The 23,738-nt window shown below is 42.2% G+C and overlaps 1 protein-coding gene across 7 annotated transcripts in view; it reads left to right on the top strand.

The window, feature by feature from the left end:
- Window positions 1–23,738, top strand: part of raver2 (ribonucleoprotein, PTB-binding 2) — a 179,018-nt gene that overhangs the window by 69,372 nt on the left and 85,908 nt on the right. For all 7 annotated transcript variants that reach the window (XR_011888030.1, XR_011888029.1, XM_072273888.1 and 4 more), the window contains exon 7: window positions 123–221. Coding sequence is in view for 5 of the 7 variants with exons in the window: in XM_072273888.1 (XP_072129989.1) it covers window positions 123–221 (99 nt within the window). In the remaining 2 variants the exon portion in view is untranslated. The remainder of the gene's footprint in view (window positions 1–122; window positions 222–23,738) is intronic.

Here is a 23,738-nt window from a genome sequence, read left to right as displayed (position 1 = left end):
ATATGTGGCAAAAAATAAAATATTCTTTTAATGCTTCGCAACTTGGGAAGATAATTTTTGTGTTAGTAATTGATCAACTTGCTTATACAACCTACATTTTAACAAATTAATTTCCTACCTAGAATGCTGCTTTGGGGAATGGATTGTTTCAGAATCTACTTCAAATGCACCTGGCACAGCAACGACTACTTGTGAACAAAGAAAATACAGCAATCAACAATGTGAGTTTGTAACTGCCTCATTTTTATCTAGATTTGTGTTGTCCTGTTTTTCTTTTAAATGATGATCTGACGTGTAAACAGTTGCATGCTGGCATCCCTCAGCAGATCAGGCGTTGTCAGTGGAAAGAGTCAAATTTAATTTGCAGAGATATTCTGGAAGGAATGACCAGAGGTAGGTTTAGAGCTGCATTATTAATAGACTTACTGTAATTAAGGCAGTTAATGAGACTGAAAACAAAAGAACATTTAAAACTGTGCAAGCTAAACTGTTACTGAAACCACAAGGAAGTGCTGGAAATACTCAATGGATCAGACCTTGCCTGTGGAGGGAGGGAAAATGAGCTAACCAATATTGACTGTTTCAATATCTCCACTTCCCTTAGTTACTTTAACCTACCTGCTTTCCAACAAACACTCCAGTCAATGAAGACTAAATCTGCTATTTTTATCAAACCCACGGAAAGACTAGATCGCAGTCTCCGAGACTGTCACTGACCTGATCTCTTGATGAGATCTTTTATCCACAGTTTCTATCTTATGATTGTGGTTGTATATGTTGTCCATTGCTCCCTGAAAATGACTGCACAATTTGAGAGGGTAGTAAAAAAGACATATAGTAGAGCTACCTTTTATTATTAAAGGTATTCAGTTCAGGAATTAACGCAAACAACAGGAATTCTGCAGCTGCTGGAAATTCAAGCAACACACATCAAAGTTGCTGGTGAATGCAGCAGGCCAGGCAGCATCTCTAGGAAGAGGTACAGTCGACGTTTCAGGCCGAGACCCTTTGTCAGGACTAACTGAAGGAAGAGCTAGTAGAGATTTGAAGGTGGGAGGGGGAGGGGGAGATCCAAAATGATAGGAGAAGACAGGAGGGGGAGGGATGGAGCCAAGAGCTGGACAGGTGATTGGCAAAGGGGATATGAGAAGATCATGGGACAGGAGGTCCGGGGAGAAAGACAAGGAGGGGGAGGGGACCCAGAGGATGGGCAAGAGGTATAGTCAGAGGGACAGAGGGAGAAAAAGGAGAGTGAGAGAAAGAATGTGTGTATAAAAATAAATAACAGATGGGGTATGAGGGGGAGGTGGGGCATTAGCGGAAGTTAGAGAAGTTGATGTTCATGCCATCAGGTTGGAGGCTACCCAGACGGAATATAAGGTGTTGTTCCTCCAACCTGAGTGTGGCTTCATCTTTACAGTAGAGGAGGCCGTGGATAGACATGTCAGAATGGGAATGGGATGTGGAATTAAAATGTGTGGCCACTGGGAGATCCTGCTTTCTCTGGCGGACAGAGCGTAGGTGTTCAGCAAAGCCGTCTCCCAGTCTGCGTCGGGTCTCGCCAATATATAGAAGGCCACATTGGGAGCACCGGACGCAGTATATCACCCCAGCCGACTCTAACGAAGGGTCTCGGCCTGAAACATCGACTGTACCTCTTCCTAGAGATGCTGCCTGGCTTGCTGTGTTTACCAGCAACTTTGATGTGTGTTGCAGTTCAGGAATTAGAAAGGTTGTGTTGGCAGCTTTATAAAACTCTGGTTAGGCAGCATTTGGAACATTGTATTCAATTCTGGTTGCATCATTAGCGTAGTAGAGTTATAGAATGCCACATCACAGAAACAGGCCCTTTGGTCCATCTAGTCCCTGCCGAACTGTTAATCTGCCTAGTATCATTGACCTGTACCTGGACCATAACCCTCTGTACACCCCTCATCCATGTGCCTGTCCACATTTCTCTAAAATGTTGAAATTGAACCCACATCCACCACTTCCGCTGGCAACCTGTTCTGCATTTTTACTACCCTTTGAGTGAGGAAGTTCCTCCTATTTTCCCCCTAAGCATTTCACCTTTCACTTTCACCCTTAATCCATGATCTAGATTCTACCAAACTCAGTGGAAAAAGCCTGCTTGCATTTACTCTTATCTATATCCCTCATAATTTTGTATATCTCTTCCAATTCTCCCCTCATTCTCCTGCACTCTAGGGAATACAGTCCTAACCTATTCAACCCTTCCCTATAAACTCAAATCCTGGCAATATCCATGTAAATTTTCTCTGCGCTCTTTCAACCTTATTTACATCTTTCTAGTAGGTTGGCGACCAAAGCTGCACACGATACTCCAAATGAGGTTTACCAACGACTTGTACAACTTCAACATAACATCTCAGTACTTTGATTTATGAATGCCAGTGTGTCAAAAGCTTTCTTTATGACCTTATCTATCTGTGATGCCACTTTGAAGAATTATGGATCTGTATTCCCTGATCCCTCTGCTCCACCATATTACTCAATGCCTTACCGCTCACTGGGAATTTTCTTGTATCCATCTTCTGACTTGTGCTTTTCAATAACCTTTTTACGGAGCTGCTTGAAGTGTTCTTTTGTCTTCAGGGTGTAGCTTTTGCTAGGATATTTACTCAGCAGAAGTTAGACCTTCCAGATACAGGTGTATTTTTACTATAGTCTTTTGAAACACCTTGACTGCACGCAGGTTTCCAAAAACAGATCTCCTTTTTACCAATTATGTGACTTCTAAAACCAATTGACTGCATATTAAAGGGGGTGAATAGTTATGCATTCAATTATTTTGTGTTGTATATTTGTAATTAATTTAGGTCACTTTGTAAGATCTGTTTTCACTTTGACAGGAAAGATACTTTTTCTGTTGATCATTGTCAAAAAAGCCAAATTAAATCCACTGTGACTCAATGTTGTAAAACAGTAAAACAAGATAGCTTCTGGGGTGGTGGTGGGGGGGGGGGAATACTTTTTATTGGCACTGTATGTAGTGCAAAAAATAGGAAATTAAAAAAAAGTAGTGAGGTAGTGTTCAAGGGTTTAATATCCAGTCAGAAATTGGATGGCAAAGGGGAAGAAGCTGTCCTAAATAATTGAATGTGTGCCTTCAGGCTTCTGCAACTCCTTCCTGATGGTAGCAGTGAGAAGAGGGCATGTCTTGAGTGGTGGAGGTCCCTAATGATGGACGCTGCCGTTCAGGGGACTGCTCTTTGAAGATGATCTGGCTACTACGGTGGCTAGTGCCCATGATGGAGCTGGCTAATTTTACAGCTCTCTGCAGCTTACTTCAATCCTGTGCAGTTCTTCCCCCCCCCCCCCCCCCATATCAGATGGTGATGCAGCCAGTTGGAATATTCTCCATGTTACATCCATAGAAATATGCAAGTGTTTTGGTGACATACCAACTCTCTTCAAATTCCTAATTAAAGATAACTGCTATCTTGCCTTCTTTATAACTGCATCAATATGTTAGGTCCAGGTGAGGTTTTCACAGATATTGACACCCAGGAACTTGAAATTGCTCACTTTCTCTACTTCTGATCCTTCTATGACGACTGGTTTGTGTTGCCTCATTTTACCCTTCCTGAAGTCCACAACCAGTTCTTTGGTCTTACTGATGTTGAATGTAAGGTTGTTACTGTGCCACCACTCAACTAGCTGGTATATCTCACTTCTGTACGCCCTCTCATTTCCATCTGAGATTCTGCCAACAGTGGTTGTATCATCAGCAAATTTATAGATGGCATATGAGCTGTGCCTTGCCACACACTGATGGGTATGGACAGAGTAGAGCAGTGGGCTAAGCATATATCCCTGAAGTGTGTCAGTGTTGATTGTCAGTGAGGTGGAAGTGTTGTTTCCAATCCGCACGATTATGGTCTTCCAGTTAGGAAATTGAGGATCCAGTTGCAGGAGGAGGTACAGAGGCACAGGTTCTGGAGCTATTCAATCAGGATTGTATGAATGATAGTTTGTATGAATGCTAAGCAGTAGTTAATAGCAGCATTCTGACATGGGTATCTGTGTTGTCCAGGTGATCCAAGGCTGTGTGGAGAGCCAATGAGTTTGCGGTCACCGTAGACCTATTGTGGCCATAGGCAAATTTCTGTGGGTCTAGGTCCTTGCTGAGGCAGGAGTTGATTCTAGCCATAACCAACCTGTCAAAGCACTTCATCATGGTAGATGTGATTGCCACTGGACGATAGTTGCTAAGGCAGCTCACCTTGCTCTTCTTGGGCACTGGTATAATTGTTGCCCTTTTGAAGCAGGTGGGAACTTCTGACTGCAGCAAAGAGTGATTGAAAATGTTTTTGAACACCCCCGTCAGTTGGTTGGCACAGGTTTTCAGGTTTACCTACCAGGTATTTCATCAGGGCTTGTTGCCTTGCGAGAATTCATCCTCTTGAAAGACGTTCTGATGTTGGTCTCAGAGACAGAGAGCATAGGGTCACTAGGTGCTGCAGGGATCCTCATAGCTGTAGTTTTATTCTCCCTTTGAAAGTAAGCATAAAAATGTTTAGTTCGTCTGGGAGTGAAGCATCACTGCCGTTCATGATGTTGGGTTTTGCTTTGTAGCAAGTAATGGTCTGCCAAACCTGCCAGAGTTGATGGGCATCTGATGTCTCATCCAACCTCACTCTGAATTGTTTCAGGGCTTTTAGGATTTTATAGGAGGTGGTCCATGTTTCAGCTCCATACTGTAATGTAGGAAGGAGCTCGAGGTTGTGGTCTTCAAAGACACTTTTCCTTAACTTTGCATAGGCACTCCTAGCACTACTCAGGCAGTGGTTAATTTCTGAGTCAATGTTTGCTTTTGAGGTGAGAATGTTGCCAATGTAAAGAAAGTGGTCTACGTTTTCAAGGGCATTATCATCAACTATTATGGAAGGCCACATAAATGGCTGGTTGGGCGATGACTGATCAAAGTTAAAAGTAAAATTTATGATCAGAATACATACATATCACCACATACAACCCTGAAATTCTTTTTCCTGCTGACATTCTTAGCAAATCTGTAGAACAGTGACTGTAAATAGGATCAATAAACAACAAACTGTGCAAATGCAAATACAGATAAATAGCAATAAATAACGAGAGCATAAAACAATAAGGTAAAGAGTCCTTAAAGTGAGACTGTTGAATGTGGGAACACCGGAATTAGAATGAGTATAGTTATCTTCTTTTGTTCTAGAGCCTGATGGTTGAAGGCTAGTAACTGTTCTTGAACCTGGTGGTGTGAGTACTGTGGCACTTGTACCTTCTGCCTGATGGCAGCAGTGAGAAAAGAGCATGGCCTGAGTGGTGAGGATCTTTGATGGATGCTGCTTTTTTACAGCAACGTTTCATGCATGTGCTCAATGGTTGGGAGGGCTCTACCTGTGATATACTGGGGTGAATCCACTATGTGTTGTAGTATTTTCTGCTCAAAGGCATTAATGTTCCCATACCAACCTCTGATGCAGCCATAGACATCCATAGATGTTTGTCAAGGTTTTTGATGACATGCTGAATCTCTGCAAACTCCTAAGGAAATAGAGGTGCTGTCGTGCTTTCCTTGCAATTACATTTATATGATGTGTCCAGGACGGATCCTCCAAGATTGTGACACCAAGGAATTTAAAGTTATTGACCATCTCCACCTCTGATCCTCTGATGAGTGCTGGCTCATGGACCTCTCGTTTCCCTCTCCTGAAGTTTACAATCAGTTCCTTGGTCTTGCTGACATTGTTGTTATTACACCACTCAGCCAAATTTTCATTCTCCCTCCTGGATGCTGATTCATCACCACCTTTGATACGGCCCACAACAGTGGTGTCACCAGCGGACCTGTATATGGTGTTGAAGTTGTACTTGGCCGCACAGTCACAGGACGATAATTCTGACATAGGAGCAGAATTAGTCCATCTGGCCCATTGAGTCTGCTCTGCCATTCAATCATTATAACAGAAAATAGAAAAGGTGAGTGGGGTGAGTGCAGGTTGGTGGGACTAGGTGAGAGTAAGAGTTTGGCACAGACTAGAAGGGCCAAGATGGCCTGTTTCCGTGCTGTAATTGTTATATGGCTAAAAGGGCAATGTTATGGTAGTCATGGGAGATTTGAACATGCAGATCAATTGGGGAAAATCAGGTTTGCACTGGATCTCGAGAGTGAGTTTATTGAATGCCTAAGAGATAACTTTTTAGAGCAATTTGTCATTGAGCCTACTAGGGGATCAGCTATACTGGATTGGGTGTTATGTAATGAACCGAGGCGATTAGGGAGCTTAAGGTTAAAGAACCCTGAGGGAGCTTAAGGTAAAAGAACCCTGAGGGACCAGTGATCACAATATGATTGAGTTCAACTTGAAGTTTGATAGGGAGAAAGTAAAGTCTGATGTAGCACTATTTCAGTGGAGTAAGGAAAATTACAGTGGTATGAAAGAGGAGTTGGCTGGGGGGGGGGGGGGGACTTCCTGGTCATCAAGGGAATGGTGGCGTAAGGAAAAGGTCTCTCGACAAAAAAGAAGGTAAACTGCCCCAAAATCGAATTTAGACAAATACTTAATATTGCATAACTATATTAATAAAAGGGGCAAGGATGATGTCTAAGAACAAGATTAAAAAGTCCGCTCCGAAGGCTGCTAAACATAAAGAGACGCAGCAAGGTGACGGGCCTAGCTCCCCCACAGCAAGCCAGGACGGAGATAATGAGGGGGAATCGGTGACTCTGTCTTTGATTCTCGGAGAGATTCGCGAGTTCCGACAAGATAACAGCAAACAGCTGGAAGATATTAAAGGGGAAATAGTAAAAACTAACTCGCGGATAGATGAAGCCGAAGCGAGGATTGTTGGAATTGAAGAGAAGCTACAAAACGCAGAGGAGGTGATAGCAGAAATGCTGAAGCTACAAGACCAGCTCCAGTGGAAACTAATAGATCAAGAAGGCCACTCGAGAAGGGAAAATGTAAGGATCTACGGAGTTCCCGAAGGAACTAAAGGTAAACCCGGATTGATGATTCCCTTCGTGGAGAAGCTACTTAGAACCTTGATATACCGGCCGCAAAAGACCTACAGATAGAAAGGGCTCACCGCGCGTTGGCACCACAGCCTCCGGCAGGCGCCCAGCCCAGATCGATTCTGGTCAGATTTCTCAGTTACAGAACGAAGGAAGAGGTGCTTAAAAGGGCATGGCAAAAGAAAGGTTTCATGTGGAACAACTGTAAAATCAGTTTAGACCACGACTACGCACCGGGGATTCTTGCCAGACGGAAGGAATATACGGAAACACGGAGAGTCCTGAAGGAAAACAACATCAGATTCCAGACCCTGTATCCAGCTCGGCTGAGAGTCTTTTACGACGAAGGGACAAAAACTTACGCTACGGTGGAGGAGGCAACGTTGGACCTGGCGGACCGGGGACTACCTATTAAAGTTATCACCCAACCGGAGTCGCTACTGGAGAGGATTCGGCAGAAGTCCTGGCAGTTAGTGGGGCGAGGACGCTCCACACGAACCAGAGTGTCAAACTACAAGGAAAAGCTGCAAATATTCAGACGCGAATGTACAGAGAACACAGATTAATTAAGAGAAATGACTGAAAAGAATAAATCGGACTTAAAGGTAAAATGAAAACTGGTAACTGAAAATAAACTAGGCGGAATAACTTGAATGATAGCAATTTGGTCGAGACATAAATAGGAGAAAATTTTCTATGATTATTCAAACTGCTGAGGGCCCTCTAACACAGGGTGAAGATGGAGGTTATCCCTCTGAACTGAGGCGAGTCGGTGCTCAGGCCTCACTGTGGGAAGTCGGGAAAAATTTTCAAATGTTACACGTTCAAAAATGTCTAGGGTGTGGTTATATGTCTTGGTTTACTGTTGAGAAGGGATTGCTTGCTGCTTGGTTAGAAAAGGAGAGTTTTTTTTCTACTAGAGAAAAATGCAAACTGAATTGGTAAAAATAATTTCCTATAATGTTAATGGGGTTTTGAATCCAATTAAAAGAAATAAGATTATGTCTAAATTGAAAAAAGAGAGGGCACAAATAGCTTTCCTCCAGGAAACACATATGAGCCAATCTGAACATGGAAAATTAAAAAGAATGGACTTTAAGCATGTATTTTATTCATCATATAAATTGAGTCACAAAAGACGGATAGCTACTTTAATATCAAGTACTCTTAATTATGAACATATTTCAGAGACTAAAGACAAAGAAGGATGGTTTGTAAAAATCACAGGAAGAATCGAAGGTACAGAAATAATATTGCTGAATGTTTATGCTCCTCCAGGTTGTGAATGGTCATTTTATAGACACATTTTTGACCTAATGGTCAGTTCTCAAGGGGTAGTAATTTGTGGAGGGGATTTTAATATTAGATTAAATCCTATATTAGATTCTTCAAGAATAGTTACTCAGAATAAACCTCTGTCTCGGAAAGTGAATTCATTGATGGAGGAGTTGGGAATTATAGATGTCTAGAGGGAACTACACCCTACTAGTAAAGATTGTACATATTACTCTTTCCCTCATTCAGCCTATTCAAGGATAGACTATTTCTTTATCTTTAATACAGATAGACTCAGGATAAAAAACTGTAATATTGCAACAATTGGTCTGTCGGATCATAGCCCAGTCTCTATGTCTCTAATCCTGGAAAGGAAAATGAGGAAAACACTATGGAGGCTAAACTCACATATACTCAATAACTCGAAAGTAATGGAGGGATTAAGGGGAGAAATCAAAGAATATCTAGACCTTAATGACACGGGAGAAACATCACCAGTGATCTTATGGGATACATTGAAAGCTGTACTGAGAGGGAAAATTATTTCCATTACCACTCACATGAAAAAAATCAATGCACAAAAATTAGCAGACCTTCAAGGAAAATTAAAACAACTTCAAGTTGTAGATAGCAACAAAAGTAATTCAAATCGAAAACAGGAAATTAGGAAATTGCAAAGTGAAATTGACGATATTTCTACGTTGGAAACTCAAAGAAATTTTCTTTACCTGAGACAAAAGAATTATGAAGTAGGAGGTAAATCAGCTAGATTATTAGCATATAAATTACGAAAACAACAAGCAGACAATACAATTCATAAAATAAAGAATCCAAAGACAAAGCTTGTGGAGAGTACAATAGGGAAAATTCAAGAGAGTTTTGAAACATATTATCGAGAGCTGTACTCCCAACCCCGGGCCCCCAATGAACCCTATATAGACAGTGTATTGAATTTTTTAGATCTACCTAAACTTACAGATTTACAAAATGGAAGTTTATTAGAACCAGTAACTGTCAAAGAACTGAACGTGGCCATCTCTAGGTTAAAGGCTAGAAAGTCCCCGGGTTCTGATGGGTTTACCTCAGAGTGGTACAAGTCCCTGAAGACACAGTTAGCCCCATTACTACTTAACACCTTTAGTTGGATCTTGCAGAGAGGAGAAACTCCACCTTCCTGGAGAGAAGCGATTATTTCAGTTATTCCTAAAGAGGGTAAAGATAAACTAGAATGTGGCAATTATCGGCCAATTAGTGTTCTTAATTTAGATTACAAATTATTTACATCTATATTAGCGCGCAGATTGGAAAAGCTTTTACCTGGCCTAATCCACTTAGACCAGACTGGATTTATTCAACAAAGGCAAACACAGGACAACATAAGGAGAGCTCTGCACATATTAGAAGAGGTTAATAAGAACGAGACAGAGACAATGGTAGTAGGATTGGATGCTGAGAAAGCTTTTGATTCGGTTAGTTGGGCATTCCTATACAGAGTGTTAGGAAGATTCGGCTTTCAAGAAAAGTTTATTAAAGTAATTCAGACTCTATATGACAGCCCTACAGCCTGAATTAAGATAAATGGGGACCTCTCTGACTCCCTCATCTTAGAGAGAGGCACTAGACAGGGATGCCCAATTTCTCCTCTCCTTTTTGCGCTATATATTGAACCGCTTGCCCAACTAATAAGGCAGAGCGAAATCGTAAAAGGTATCAAGGTGGCAGGGATTGAACAGAAAGTGGCGTTATTCGCAGATGATGTTTTGGTCTATCTGAGTGAACCAGAAAAATCATTTATAGGATTGTTTACACTGTTGAATGACTTTGGGAAAATATCAGGTTATAAAATAAATGTAAAGAAAACGCAGGTTATGTCCCTAAATTATACACCATCCAAAAAATTGCAGGATACATACAATCTTAAGTGGGAAGCTAAATCATTAAAATATTTAGGAATAACCCTGCCGAAGGATCTTTCAACACTGTCACAGGTAAATTATGGGCCATTAATCTCAGAGATAAAAGCAGATATGCATAGATGGAATCTTATCCCCTTTTTAAGTTTAAATTCAAGGATAAATACTATAAAAATGAATATTCTTCCTCAGTTATTGTATCTTTTCCGTACTTTACCGGTGGAGGTGGATGATAATCAATTCAGGGAATGGGACAAATGGATTTCCCGCTTCATTTGGCAAGGAAAGAAACCTAGAATTCGATATAACACCTTACAGTTAGGGAAGGAAGGAGGAGGTATGGCTCTTCCTTGCCTGAGAAATTATTTTTATGCCTCACAGATAACCCCTCTGTTATATTGGTGTAATAGGGAATATAAGGCTAGGTGGAAGGAAATAGAATTTGGATTAGTTGACAGTTTTCCTCTACAGGCCTCAATAGCTGACAAAGGATTGATGGCCCAGTTGGAAAAATTTAAAAACAGTTGGATATCTCTCACATTAAAAGTATGGCAGAAGGTGGTTAATTCATGTGGAATTAATAACATGTTAAAACTCTTTAGATGGTGTGCATATGATACCGAATTCCTTCCCAACAGAGGAGATAAAAGATTTGAGCTATGGATTAAGATAGGTCTTACAACCTACCTCTCATTTATAGATAAAAGAGTATTACAAAGTTTCCAAATCCTGCAGGACAAACATGGCCTAGAACATAATGACTTTTTTAGGTACCTTCAAGTACGAAACTATGTTAACCAGAGTTGTAGATAAACAGACCTATCAACAGTAGAATTAGAATTTTTCAAGATTCTGAATTCGGCTTGCAGTTCAATACCTAGTAAATCAGTTTCTCGATTATATAATGCACTCTTCCATGCTAAAAATGTAAATACACTGTATATTAAAGAGAAGTGGGAGAAAGAAGTGGGGTTGGTACTTTCAGAGGAGGCTTGGGGGAAAATCTGCAGCTTTCAATGGTCCTCGACTAATTCTTTGACTTGGAGAGAACATTGTTGGAAAAACATTATAAGATACTTCAAGACCCCATATCAAGAAAAATATAAAGATACAAATGTGATGTGTTGGAGAAGGTGCGGCTCCAAGGAGGCAAATCATTTTCATATTTTCTGGGATTGCCCTAAATTAAGTTTATATTGGGAAGGTATTCATAGAACATCAGTAAAGGTACTTAGGTCCCAGATACCTCTGAACTTTGAGACGCTTTATTTGGGGTATGTATTGTTTCTTGAACAGAAGGAAGATATAAAGTTGCTGCAGGCCCTCTTAGCGGCAAGTAAGAAATCAATCACTAGAAAATGGCTAAATCCAATACCACCTACATTAGAAGATTGGCACAAAATTATCTTGGAAATGGAAAAGTTGACTTACTCCCTGAGAATTCAAAAAGAAAAATTTGATCAAGTCTGGAATAAATGGATTGAATATATAACCCCAATGCGAGCAGACTTTAGATGACTCTCCTAATGATTTATACTGCTCTTCCCATCAACACAGTAATATTGCTAACGTAAGCACCCCTAGTCTAAATGTCTTTTTTTTTTGTTTTCTTTTGGAAAATAGAGAATTAACACAAGTAAAGGGAAAGATTTGGGAAAGGGATAAAAAAAAAATGAAAAAATTAAGTAAATGAGTACATAGGGATTGGATAATTATGTCTGTGGGCAGGAGCAAGCATGAACAAATTAGGATATAAACACCTACAATGGTTGTTACATAGGCTTATATACAACATTTTGGACCAGTGGAAATGGTCCAGAGAGTTATATGGAAACTATTATTACCATTTTTCTTAACTAATACCATTACTTAGCCTAATAGGTTAGATTTATCACAGTACATAATTATCTATTTAAGTGTTTATTTTCCTTTTATATCATCTCAATGTGTACTTAAGAATGTATAAATAATTGTAGTTTTATACATATAAAAAATGGAAAAGGTTATATGTGTGAAAAAAGTACATGATATTTGTGAATTCCTTATCCAAATAAAAATAAAATTAAAAAAAAAGAGGAGTTGGCCAAAGTAATTTGGAAGGAGCTGCTGGCAGGGATGTCAGCAGAACAGCAATGGCATGTGTTTCTGGGAAAAATGAGGAAGGTGCAGGACATGCGTATTCCAAACATGAAGAAATACTCAAATGGTAAAATAGTACAACCATGACTGACAAGGGAAGTCAAAGCTATTGTAAAAGCAAAAGAAAGGGTGTACAACAAAGCAAAAATTAGTGGGAAGATAGAGGATTGGGAAGTTCTTAAAAACCTACAGAGAGCAACTAAAAAAACCATTAGAAGGGAATAGATGAAATATGAAAGCAAACTAGCAAATAATATCAAAGTGGATATTAGAAGTTTTTTTTTCAAATATGTTTAAAAATAAAAGAGAAATGAGAGTGGATATAGGACCGCTAGAAAATGAGGCAGGACAAGGAGATGGCTGATGAACTAAATAAGTATTTTGCATCAGTCTTCACTGTGGAAGACACTAGCAGTATACCTGATGTTTAGTGTGTGAAGGAAGAGAAGTGGGTGCAGTTAGTATTATAAGAGAGAAGGTGCTCAAAAAGCTGAAAGACCTAAAGGTACATAAGACACCCGGACCAGATGAACTGCACCCTAGGGTTCTGAAAGAGGTAGTGTTAGAGATTTTGGTGGCATTAGAAATGATCTTTCAAAAATTATTGGACTCTGACATGGTGCCTGAGGACAGGAAAATTACAAATGTCACTCCACTCTTTAAAAAGGGAGGAAGGCAGCAGAAAGGAAATTATAGACCAGTTAGCCTGACCACGGTGGTTGGGAAGATGTTAGAGTCAATTGTTAAGGACGAGATGATGGAGTACTCGGTGACACAGGACAAAATAGTACAAAGTCAGCATGGTTTCCTTCAGGGAATATCCTGCCTGATGAACCTTTGGAATTCTTTGAGGAGATTACAAGTAGGATAGATAAAGGGGATGTAGTGGATGTTGTATATTTGGATTTTCAGAAGACCTTTGACAAGTTGCCACACAAGAGGCTACTTACCAAGTTAAGAGCCCATGGTATTACAGGAAAGTTATTAACATAGTTAGAGCATTGGCTGATTGGTAGGAGGCAGTGAGTGGGAATAAAAGGATCCCTTTCTGGTTGGCTGCCGGTGACTAGTGGTGTTCCGCAGGGGTCGGTGTTGGGACCACTTCTTTTTATGCTGTATATAAATGTTTTAGATGATGGAATAGATGGCTTTGTTGCCGAGTTTGCAGATGATCATGAAGATTGGTGGAGTGGCAGGTAGTGTTGAGGAAACAGGATGCAGAAGGACTTAGATTAGGAGAATGGCAAGAAAGTGGCAAATGAAATAAAATGTTGGAAAATGTATGGTCATGCACTTTGGTCATAGAAATAAATGTGCAGACTATTTTCTAAACGGGGAGAAAATCCAAAAATCTGAGATGCAAAGGGACTTGGGAGTCCTTGTGCAGAACACTCTGAAGGTTAAATTGCAGATTGAGTCAGTGGTGAAGAAGGCAAATGCCTTGTTAGCTTTCATTTCAAAAGGTCTAGATTACAAGAGCAAGGATGTGATACTGAGGCTTTATAAGGCACCAGTGAGGCCCCACCTTGAGTATTATGAACAGTTTTGGGTCCCTCATCTTAGAAAAGATGTGCTGGCATTGGAGAGGGTCCAGAGGAGGTTCACAAGCATGATTCTAGGAATGAAAGGGTTATCATACGAGAAACGTTTGATGGCTCTGGGTCTGTACTCGCTGGAATTCAGAAGGATAGGGGGGATCTCATTGAAACCTTTTGAATGTTGAAAGGCCTAGAAAGAGTAGATATGGAAAGGATGTTTCCCATGGTGGGAAAGTCTAGGACATGAGGAAACAGCCTCAGAATAGAGGGGCGCCCTTTCAAGACAGATGCAGAGAAATTTCTTTTGCTAAAGAGTGGTGAATTTGTGGAATTTGTTGCCACATGCAGCTGTGGAGCACAGGTCGTTGGGTGTATTTAAAGCAGAGATTGACAGGTTCTTGATTGGACATGGCATCAAAGGTTACAGGGAGAAGGCCTGGATCTAGGTTAAGGAGGAAAAAAAAGGATCAGCCACAGGACCTGTGGCTTTTTAATACTCAAAACAAGATTCAGGGCTATATACGCATTGTCAAAGGCATTCAAGATACTTCTTCAGAGTGTGCTGCAATAGTATTGTCATCTGCATACTAAAGTTCCATGATGGTGGTGGTGCTGAACTTATTCTTGGCCTTGAACCAGTCAAGATTAAAAATCCTATTGTCCATTCTGTATATGATTGGGATTCCCTGTGTCAGAACATTTGTGTCTTGATAATATAAGCCAGAGAGTTTTGCAGTCTCCTGTATCAAATACCTTTGTCAAGTCTATGAAAGTCAAGTACAAGCATTGCCATTGAACATGACGTTTTCCTATAATTCAGGTATTATGATTACAGGTGTCCCCCACTTTTTGAACGTTCGCTTTACGAAACCTTACTGTTACGAAAAAAGCAGCATGCGAAAAAAAAAAAAAAATCAGTTCACGATAAAAGGCAGTGCGTGCCCCGAGCAGCTGCTCCTCCCCCGGATTCAGAACAGCATTCTCGCCGGCATTGCTTAAACACATGCCTGTGAGTAGCCGTTTGCAAGATGAGTTCTAAGGTGTCAGAAAAGCCTGAAAGAGCTTGTAAGGGTGTTACGTACGCTTAGCATAAAACTAGACATAATTAAGAGTTTCGATCTTGGTGAACGAAGTAAGGACAAAGTGAGTTTGGTTTGTGGAAGGTGACGAAGATGATGTTGAAGAGGTTTTGGCATCCCATGACCATGAACTGATAGATGAAGAGCTGATGCAATTGGAAGAAGAAAGGATAACAATCGAAACTGAATGCAATAGCAAACTGAACGTGAAGCAACTGCGTGAGATTTTTACTGCAATGATAAAGTACGACTTTAATTTTGAAAGGGTACGTAGGTTTAGGAGATATTTGCAAGATAGTTTGAGTCCTTACAAAGAACTGTATGATAGAAAAATGCGCGAGGCTCAGCAGTCAAGCAAGCCTTCCACATCAGCCACAGCAGACAACTGACCTTGACCTTCAACATCGAGGCAGGCAGTCATAGGAGAAGATGAGCTGCCTGCTCTAATGGAAACAGACGACAAGATGACACCCCAACATCCAGGCTGCGGACAGATAATTGATTCACGGAGAATGCAGCGGTAGCCGGGAGGAGCACAGCACATCTTTAAGAAAAAAGCCGAAATAAACATGCTACTTAATTAGGTGCCGCCTGACATGTAATTGTCGGCCCGGATCAGAGACAACGCAATCGGAAATCAGCACTGATCTGGGCCGACAATTACGTGCCGGGCGGCACCTAATTAATTAGCATGTTTATTTCAGCTTTTTTCTTAAAGATGTGCTGTGTGCCTCCTGGCTACCGCTGTACTCCTGCATGCTTCGCAGCAATGTATCGCTCGGCGGCCTGGAGGGTGGGAGCCACAGCACCACCCCAACCTGCGATGACTCAGCCTAACACATCATCATCATCAGTGTGCTCGGCGCTGAACCAATTCTGGTAAGTGATACTACACTGTACATACATTATTTCTACTTTATATAGGCTGTGTAATTTTATGTGTTATTTGGTATGATTTGGCAGCTCCATAGCTTAAAGGTTACTGGAGAGAGCTTGCGCCGTGTTTTTGCCAACAGCGCTTGCGTGAGATTTTCTGCCGACGGCACTTGTGTGAGATTTTCGCTACGGAGAACAGTGCAGTAATGATTGTGGAAAAGTATTTCTACTTTATATAGGCTGTGTATTTATCATATCATTCCTGGTTTTACTATATGTTACTGTTATTTTAGGTTTTATGTGTTATTTAGCACGATTTGGTAGGTTATTTTTGGGTCTGCGAACGCTCACAAAATTTTCCCACATAAATAAATGGTAATTGCTTCTTTGCTTTATGACATTTTGGCTTACGAACTATTTCATAGAAACGCACTACCTTCGGATGGCGGGGGAACCTGTACTGCTATTGTACCCCTAGCAGGTGGAAACCACACTGTGATTCTGGGAGTACTTCTTCAGACAGAGGAAGAAGTTTGTTGTCAAGGTGAACAGCCAGAGGTCATGGATCATATTGGTACCAATGACATAGGTAGGGAAAGGGAGGAGGTGCTGAAAACAGACTACAGGGAGTTAGGAAGGAAGTTGAGAAGCAGGACCTCAAAGGTAGTAATCTTGGGATTACTGCCTGTGCCATATGACAGTGAGTATAGGAATAGAGTGAGGTGGTGGATAAATGTGTGGCTGAGGGATTGGAGCAGAGGGCAGGGATTCAGATTTCTGGATATCTGGGACTCTTTTGGGGCAGGCACGACCTGTACAAAAAGGATGGGTTGCACTTGAATCCGAGGGGGACCAATATCCTGGTGGGAAGGTTTGCTGAGGCTGTTGGGGATAGTTTAAACTAGAACTGAAGAGACGGAGGAAGGGGCGGTTGGCTCACAAATAGAGAAAGCTTGGAGACAGTGCAAGAGGGAAGATAGGCAGGTGATAGAGAAGGGATACGCTCAGACCGCTAGTTTGAGATGTGTCTTTTTTAATGCAAGAAGCATCATGAACAAAGCAGCTGAGCTTAGAGCGTGGATCAGTACTTGGAGCTATGATATTATGGCCATTACAGAGACTTGGATGGCCCAGGGGCAGGAATGGTTACTTAGAGTGCCAGGCTTTAGATGTTTCAGAAAGGACAGGGAGGGAGGCAAAAGAGGTGGGAGCATGGCACTGCTGATCAGATGGTGTCACGGCTGCAGAAAAGGAGGAAGTCATGGAGGGATTGTCTATTGAGTCTGTGGGTGGGAGTTAGAAACAGGAAGGGGGTCAATAACTCTACTGGGTGTTTTTTATAGATTCTGGAAAGGAGTAATAATAACAGGGTTGTTGTGGTAGGAGATTTTAATTTCTCAAATATTGAGTGGAATCCCCCGAGAGCAAGGGGTTTAGATGGGGTGGAGTTTGGCAGGTGTGTTCAGGAAGGTTTCCTGACACAATATGCAGATAAGCGTACAAGAGGAGAGGCTGTACTTGATCTGGTATTGGGAATTTATAAGAATAGCAGGAAGGAGCTTAAGCATGAAATTAGGAAAGCCAGGAGGGGCCATGAGAAGGCCTTAGTGAGCAAGATTAAAGAGAACCCCAAAGCATTCAACAAGTATGTGAAGAGCAAGAGGATATGACGTGAGAAAATAGGACCAATCAAATGTGACAGTGGAAAAATGTGTATGGAATCGGAGGAGATAGCAGACGTACTTAATGAGTACTTTGCTTCATTATTCACTACGGAAAAGGATCTTGGCGATTGTAGGGATGATTTACAGAGGATGTAAAGCTTGAGCATATTGACATTAAGAAAGGGGATGTGCTGGAGCTTTTGGAAAGCATCAAGTTGGATAAGTCTCTGGGACCAGATGAGATGTACCCCAGGCTACTGTGGGAGGCGAGGGAGGAGATTGCTGAGCCTCTGGCAATGATCTTTGCATCATCAATGGGGATGGGAGAGGTTCCAGAGTATCCCTTATTCAAGAAAGAAAATAGAGATAGCCCAGGAAATTATAGACCAGTGAGACTTACTTCAGTGGTTGGTAAGTTGATGGAAAAGATCCTGAGAGGCAGGGTTTATGAACATTTGGAGAGGCATAATATGATTAGGAATAGTCAGTATGGCTTTGTCAAAGGCAGGTCATGCCTTACGAGCCTGATTGAATTTTGAGGATGTGGCTAAATACGTTGATGAAGGTAGAGCAGTGGATGTAGTGTCTGTGGATTTCAGCAAGGCATTTGATAAGGTACCCCATGCAAGGCTTATTGCGAAGGTAAGAAGGCACGGGATCCAAGGGGACTTTGATTTGTGGATCCAGAACTGGCTTGCCCATTGAAGGCAAAGAGTGGTTGTAGACGGGTCATATTCTTTATGGAGGTTGGAGACCAGTGGAGTGCCTCAGGGATCTGTTCTAGGACCCCTTCTATTTGTAATTTTTATAAATGGCCTGGATGAGGAAGTAGAGGGATGGGTTTGTAAATTTGCTGATGACACAAAAGTTGGGGGTGTTGTGGATACTGTGGAGGGCTGTCAAAGATTACAGTGGGACATTGATAGGATGCAGAACTGGGCTGAGAAGTGGCAGATGGAGTTAAACCCAGATAAGTGTGAGGTGGTTCATTTTGGTAGGTCAAATATGATGGCAGAATATAGTATTAATGATAAGACTCTTGGCAGTGTGAAGGATCAGAGGAATCTTGGGGTCTGAGTCCATAGGACACTCAAAGCTGTGGCGCAGGTTGACTGTGTGGTTAAGAAGGTATACGGTGCATTGTCCTTCATCAACCATGAGATTGAGTTTAAGAGCCGAGAGGTAATGTTACAGCTAGATAGGACCCTGGTCAGACCCCACTTGGAGTACTGTGCTCAGTTCTGGTCACCTCACTACAGGAAGGATGTGGAAGCCATAGAAAGGGTGCAGAGGAGATTTACAAGGATGTTGCCTGGATTGGGGAGCATGCCTTATGAGAATAGGTTGAGTGAACTCAGCCTTTTCTCCTTGGAGCGGCGAAGGATGAGAGTTTGTCTGATGAGAGGCATTGATCATGTGGATAGTCAGAGACTTTTTCCTAGGGCTGAAGTGGCTAACACGAGAGGGCACAGTTTTAATGCTTGGAAGTTGGTATAAAGGAGGTGTCAGGGGGTAAGTTTTTTATGCAGAGATTGGTGAGTGTGTGGAATGGGTTGCCGGCGACGGTGGTGGAGGCAGATACAATAGGGTCTTTTAAGAGACTCTTGGATAGGTACATGGAGTTTAGAAAAATTGAGAGCGATGGGTAACCTGAGGTAATTTCTAAAGTAAGTACAGGTTTCCCCCACTATCCAAATGTAGAGCGCTCCTATGAAACCGTTCGTAAGCCAAAATGGCGTAAAGTGAAGAAGCAATTACCATTGATTTATATGGGAAAAATTTTTGGGTGTTCCCAGACCCAAAAAATAACCTACCAAATAACACTAAAACCTAAAATAACACTAACATATAATGAAAGCAGGAATGATATAAAAAGTACACAGCCTATATAAAGTAGAAATAAAGTATGTACAGTGCAATTTCACTTAACAGAATCAGGAAGTTTGAGCCAAAATCAATTTGTTGAAAAAAAAAATCGGCATGTACATGCATGTGCACGTCATGCATTTGCATGTACACGCATGTCATGCATGCACATGTACACACATTCGCATGTCACACGTGCACACACCTACCCCCGCAAGGCTTCATGGTCATGGTAGTCTTTCTCGGGGTAAACACAAGTTTAAAGTGAGTGCAAACAACAGGAATTCTGCAGATGCTGGAAATTCAAGCAACACACATCAAAGTTGCTGGTGAATGCAGCAGGCCAGGCAGCATCTCTAGGAAGAGGTATAGTCGACGTTTTGGGCCGAGACCCTTCGTCAGGACTGATTTAAAGGTGCCTGGTTTAAAGTGAGTGTCTTTTTTCGTAAAAGTGAAAATCCTCTTTCCGTTAACGAAAATAGGTACTAATGTAGGTCTTTCGTAAAAGCGAAATGTCGTAAAGAGAACGTTCTGAAAGCGGGGGACACCTGTACATGTTCGGCACAGCATTGAGGGCCGAAGGACCTGTATTGTGCTATAAGTTTTCTATGTTTCTATGTCAAAGGTATATGTCGGCTGGGATTCTGGCAGGACTTGTGTTGCTTTTCAGCCTCCTGATGGCATCATGGACCTCTTTCATCCTGGGAGGATCCCCCATTTCCTCTCTCAAGTCTCTGGAGGATTCAATTATTAAACTCTGGTTCAGCAGTACTGTCACAGTTAAGAAGTTCTTGAAAGTACTCTTTACATCGGTCATTGATATCCTTTCAATCCTTAAGCAAGTTCTTCCCATCCTTTGAGCACACGGGTTTAATTCGACGTGTAAGAGGTTTCTTCTTTTACGTTACTGTGTAGGCTAATTAAAATGGCTTCTTTGTTATGTTAACTGCTGAGAAAATTCTCTCTCTAGCAGCTTGTTTTGGTTATAGAGTGAGTTGTATTTTGTTGCTAACCAATTGGGATAGATGTTATTCTTTTTTGTGTGTCTGTAAGCTATTGTATGCGCGGGTTTTTGGGCAGAAGGCACGATGGGGAGAGAGAGAGTGGACGCGATGCTGTGAGCTGGCTGATGGGACGGACCCCAAGCCGCAATCCGAGGTTCAGGGTCTTCAGCGAGGAGAGGAGATGAAGACAGACTCGTGGAGTGTCTGGTTGATCACCGTGGTTGGTCCCAGGCGGCGGGTCGAGGTGGTCGGAGGGAATCGAATGGTGAAAAGAGGACCGTTACTAGAGCTCCAACTGGTGTGCACGAAGAGATTGAACTTTGATAAGTTTGGCGCCTTTTACTTTCCTTTTATATTTTATCTCTATTAATTATATAGTTCCAGTAAATTCCAGTGAATTGTAATCATTTAATCGTATATGGTGTATTATCTGTTATTTGGTGGGGTGGGGTACATCACACTGCATCCACACAAACTTGATTACCCAGTTTGGTGGGGCCGAAGGCTGCTCCCCCTAGACGACAGCGAGTTGAGCGAGCCTGAGGCTTACCGGGGGAGCTACATTTGGGGGCTTAGTCTGAGATTGGATTCAGTGGTGTGCTGCCTGAGTGTCCTGTTTAAATCAGTAATGTGTGTCTCTGTGGGATTGCTGGTTATTACTGCATGTGTGTTGAGTGGAGTCTTTGAGTTCAGATTAGTGCTGACGAGTTGGTGGTGGGACCAGGGGCTGTCCATACTGTTAGGAGAGAGAGGAAACAGTGGTCTGATTCAGAGATAGTGTCTGCGAATAAATGTTCCAGCTATGGCAGTCTCCGCCTGGCTTTTGGGATATTGTCCACCCCTAAAGGGGTGGAGGCATAAGAGATGTGGGCGGAGTGAATCGCTCAGTTGTTAGATGAGTGGCAGTGCCTCAGTTGAGGGAGAGCGACAGGAATTGGTTGAAAGTTTGAGTAGGCGGGCTGTTGACAGTGTTAGAACTGTCAGGTTCAATTACACCATAGTGACAGCTGCCAGTTATCTGAAAGAGGGGGAAAAGTTTTCGGTGTATCTTCTGTGGCTAGGAGGGTAGCTAAATTTCTTGCAGTGCCGGGGGATCATTTCAAGGGATCAGCCCCTCCCTCAATTGTTCAGCTGAGCAGAGGGGTGTCGGGAAACTTAGTGGAGGCCCTGTGGGGGAACGGCTTGGGGTCTCTGGGGGAGCACGTTTCCAGCAATGTACCAGGGAACTTCCGAAAGGAAAAGACCCTATTCCTGAAGGCTTAGAGGGACCACGCCCCAGTGTGTCGTTACGGATAGATGGAAGCTATGCTAAAGCCATCCTCGACACCGGGGCGCAGGTCAAGTTGTTGTACAGTTCATTTTACAACCAATGTCTGAAGCATTTACCCTTGACAACATTAAGTGCACTGGTGTTCATGGGGGCATTGTCTGTGCACCCAGCATTTCAAGCTGCTTGTGAGGACGTGTGTAGCAGCCTTGGGCTGGTACCAAATTTAAACGAGAGCCAATTGTGGTACGGCCTGGGGGAAGTATCTGAGGGTGAGACCCTCTTAGTAGAAGCTCCGAAATGCCATGAGGGAGGGGAGTTGACCGCTGAAGACACCTCGGTGAGAGGGAGGTCGCGGTGACTGGACCCTGTAGCCATGGAAGACGTAGGCGGTGTAGGTGTGGATTGTAGGACTCTGAACAGGCTCACTGTCATTGACCAGAATACGGCCCTGAGGGCCGAAGACGCTATGGTCTGTTTGTATGGTGCAACGTGGTTTAATGTGCTGGATCTGAGGAGTGGATATTGCCAGATCCCGATGAGTGAGGCCAACAAGGAGAAGACAGCCGTTATAGGTTCCCTAGGATTCTTTCAATCCGAGAAGGTGCCCCAGGGCATATCCGGAGCCCCTGCAATCCTTCCGCGGGGCATGAGGAAGTCCATGGGGGATGTAGAAGTGTTTGGAGTTTTGGCGTATGTGGATGAACACCTAGGGTTTGGATTCGCCTTGGGGGACGATGATGTGAGGCAAGGGCTGGAGCCTGGGACAACGTAGGTTAGTTGGAATGTAATCAAGTGCTGGTGGTGTGAAATATTGCCAAAGGATACAGTGGGATATAGATCAGTTGTAGATAAGGGCAAAGAAATTGCAAAAAGAGCTTAACTTGTCCAAATGTGTAATGCAAGAGAAGCTTGGATGATGAGAGAAGTTGTAAATTTAGTCAGAAAGGAAGTAAATGTAAGGGTGAGGGTATTTGAGGAATATAGACAACACAAGGAATTAAGAGTGCCTAATGGGGATGTAAAATGTCCTTAGCATGTCATAGTAAATACATTTAAAAACAAGAGAATGACCAGGGAGCGGGCAGGACAGTTCAAAGACCAAGGAAGGAATTTATGCCTGGAGTTGAAGGATGTCAGTGAAGCAATGATGTTGTTTCCATTGGTATTCACTCAGAAGGAGGACATGGAGTATGGTGAGACTAGTGTTCAGTTTTTTAATATGCTGGAGAATTTTGAGATCAAGAAGAAGATTGTGTTGGGTCTTTTCAAGAGCATTAAGGTGGATAAATCATTGATGTTTGATGGGATCTATTTCAGGTTATTGAGAGAGGCAAGAGAGGAGATTGCTGGGCCTTTGAAGATCTTAGTATACTTTCTAGCTTTGAAGGCAGAGAGTAGAGATAAAGGGATCATTTGCTGGATGAGGTCCTGAGGTTCTATGGAATAGCAAATGTTGTTCTTTTGTTCAAGGAGGGAAATGGGGATAATCCAGGAGATTGTAGGTCTGTGACCCTCACATTAAAGGTATTGAAGACAGAGGATTCTTAGGGATAGGATTTACCCACATTTGAAAGAACATGGGCTAATTAGGGACAGTCAGCTTGGCTTGCTTTGGTTGCCTCCTCAAAAGATGCAGTGATTGAAGGTAAGGCAGTGGATGTTATCTATGTGGACTTTGGCTAGGTCCCCCAGGGTAGATTGATTGAAAAGGTTAAGATACATGGAATCCATGTAAATTAGTAGTTTGGATTTGGAATTCACATCCATAGCAGATAGGGTAGCGGTGGAAAAGTGTTATTCTAGATGGAAGCTTGTAACCAGTGATGCTCTGCTGGAATCAATGCTGATACTGACTTGGCTGCAAATGTCGATGGGTTGGTTAATAACCTTGCAGATGACACAAAAATTGGTGGAATTGTGGACAGTGAAGATGCTCATCAAAGGACACAGTAGGATATAGAATAGTTGTTATTGATGGAGAAGTTTTGATTGTTTAATCCATGGTATTGGTATACAGAAGGGTTTTGGTGCCCATGTCCATAGCTTGCTGAAAGTGACAGTGTTGATAGATATTGGTAAAGAAGATGTATGCCTTC

Source organism: Mobula birostris, chromosome 12 (assembly GCF_030028105.1).
Source record: "Mobula birostris isolate sMobBir1 chromosome 12, sMobBir1.hap1, whole genome shotgun sequence".
In the NCBI taxonomy this organism is placed as follows: Eukaryota; Metazoa; Chordata; class Chondrichthyes; order Myliobatiformes; family Myliobatidae; genus Mobula; species Mobula birostris.
This window is presented reverse-complemented; position numbering and strand designations above follow the sequence as displayed.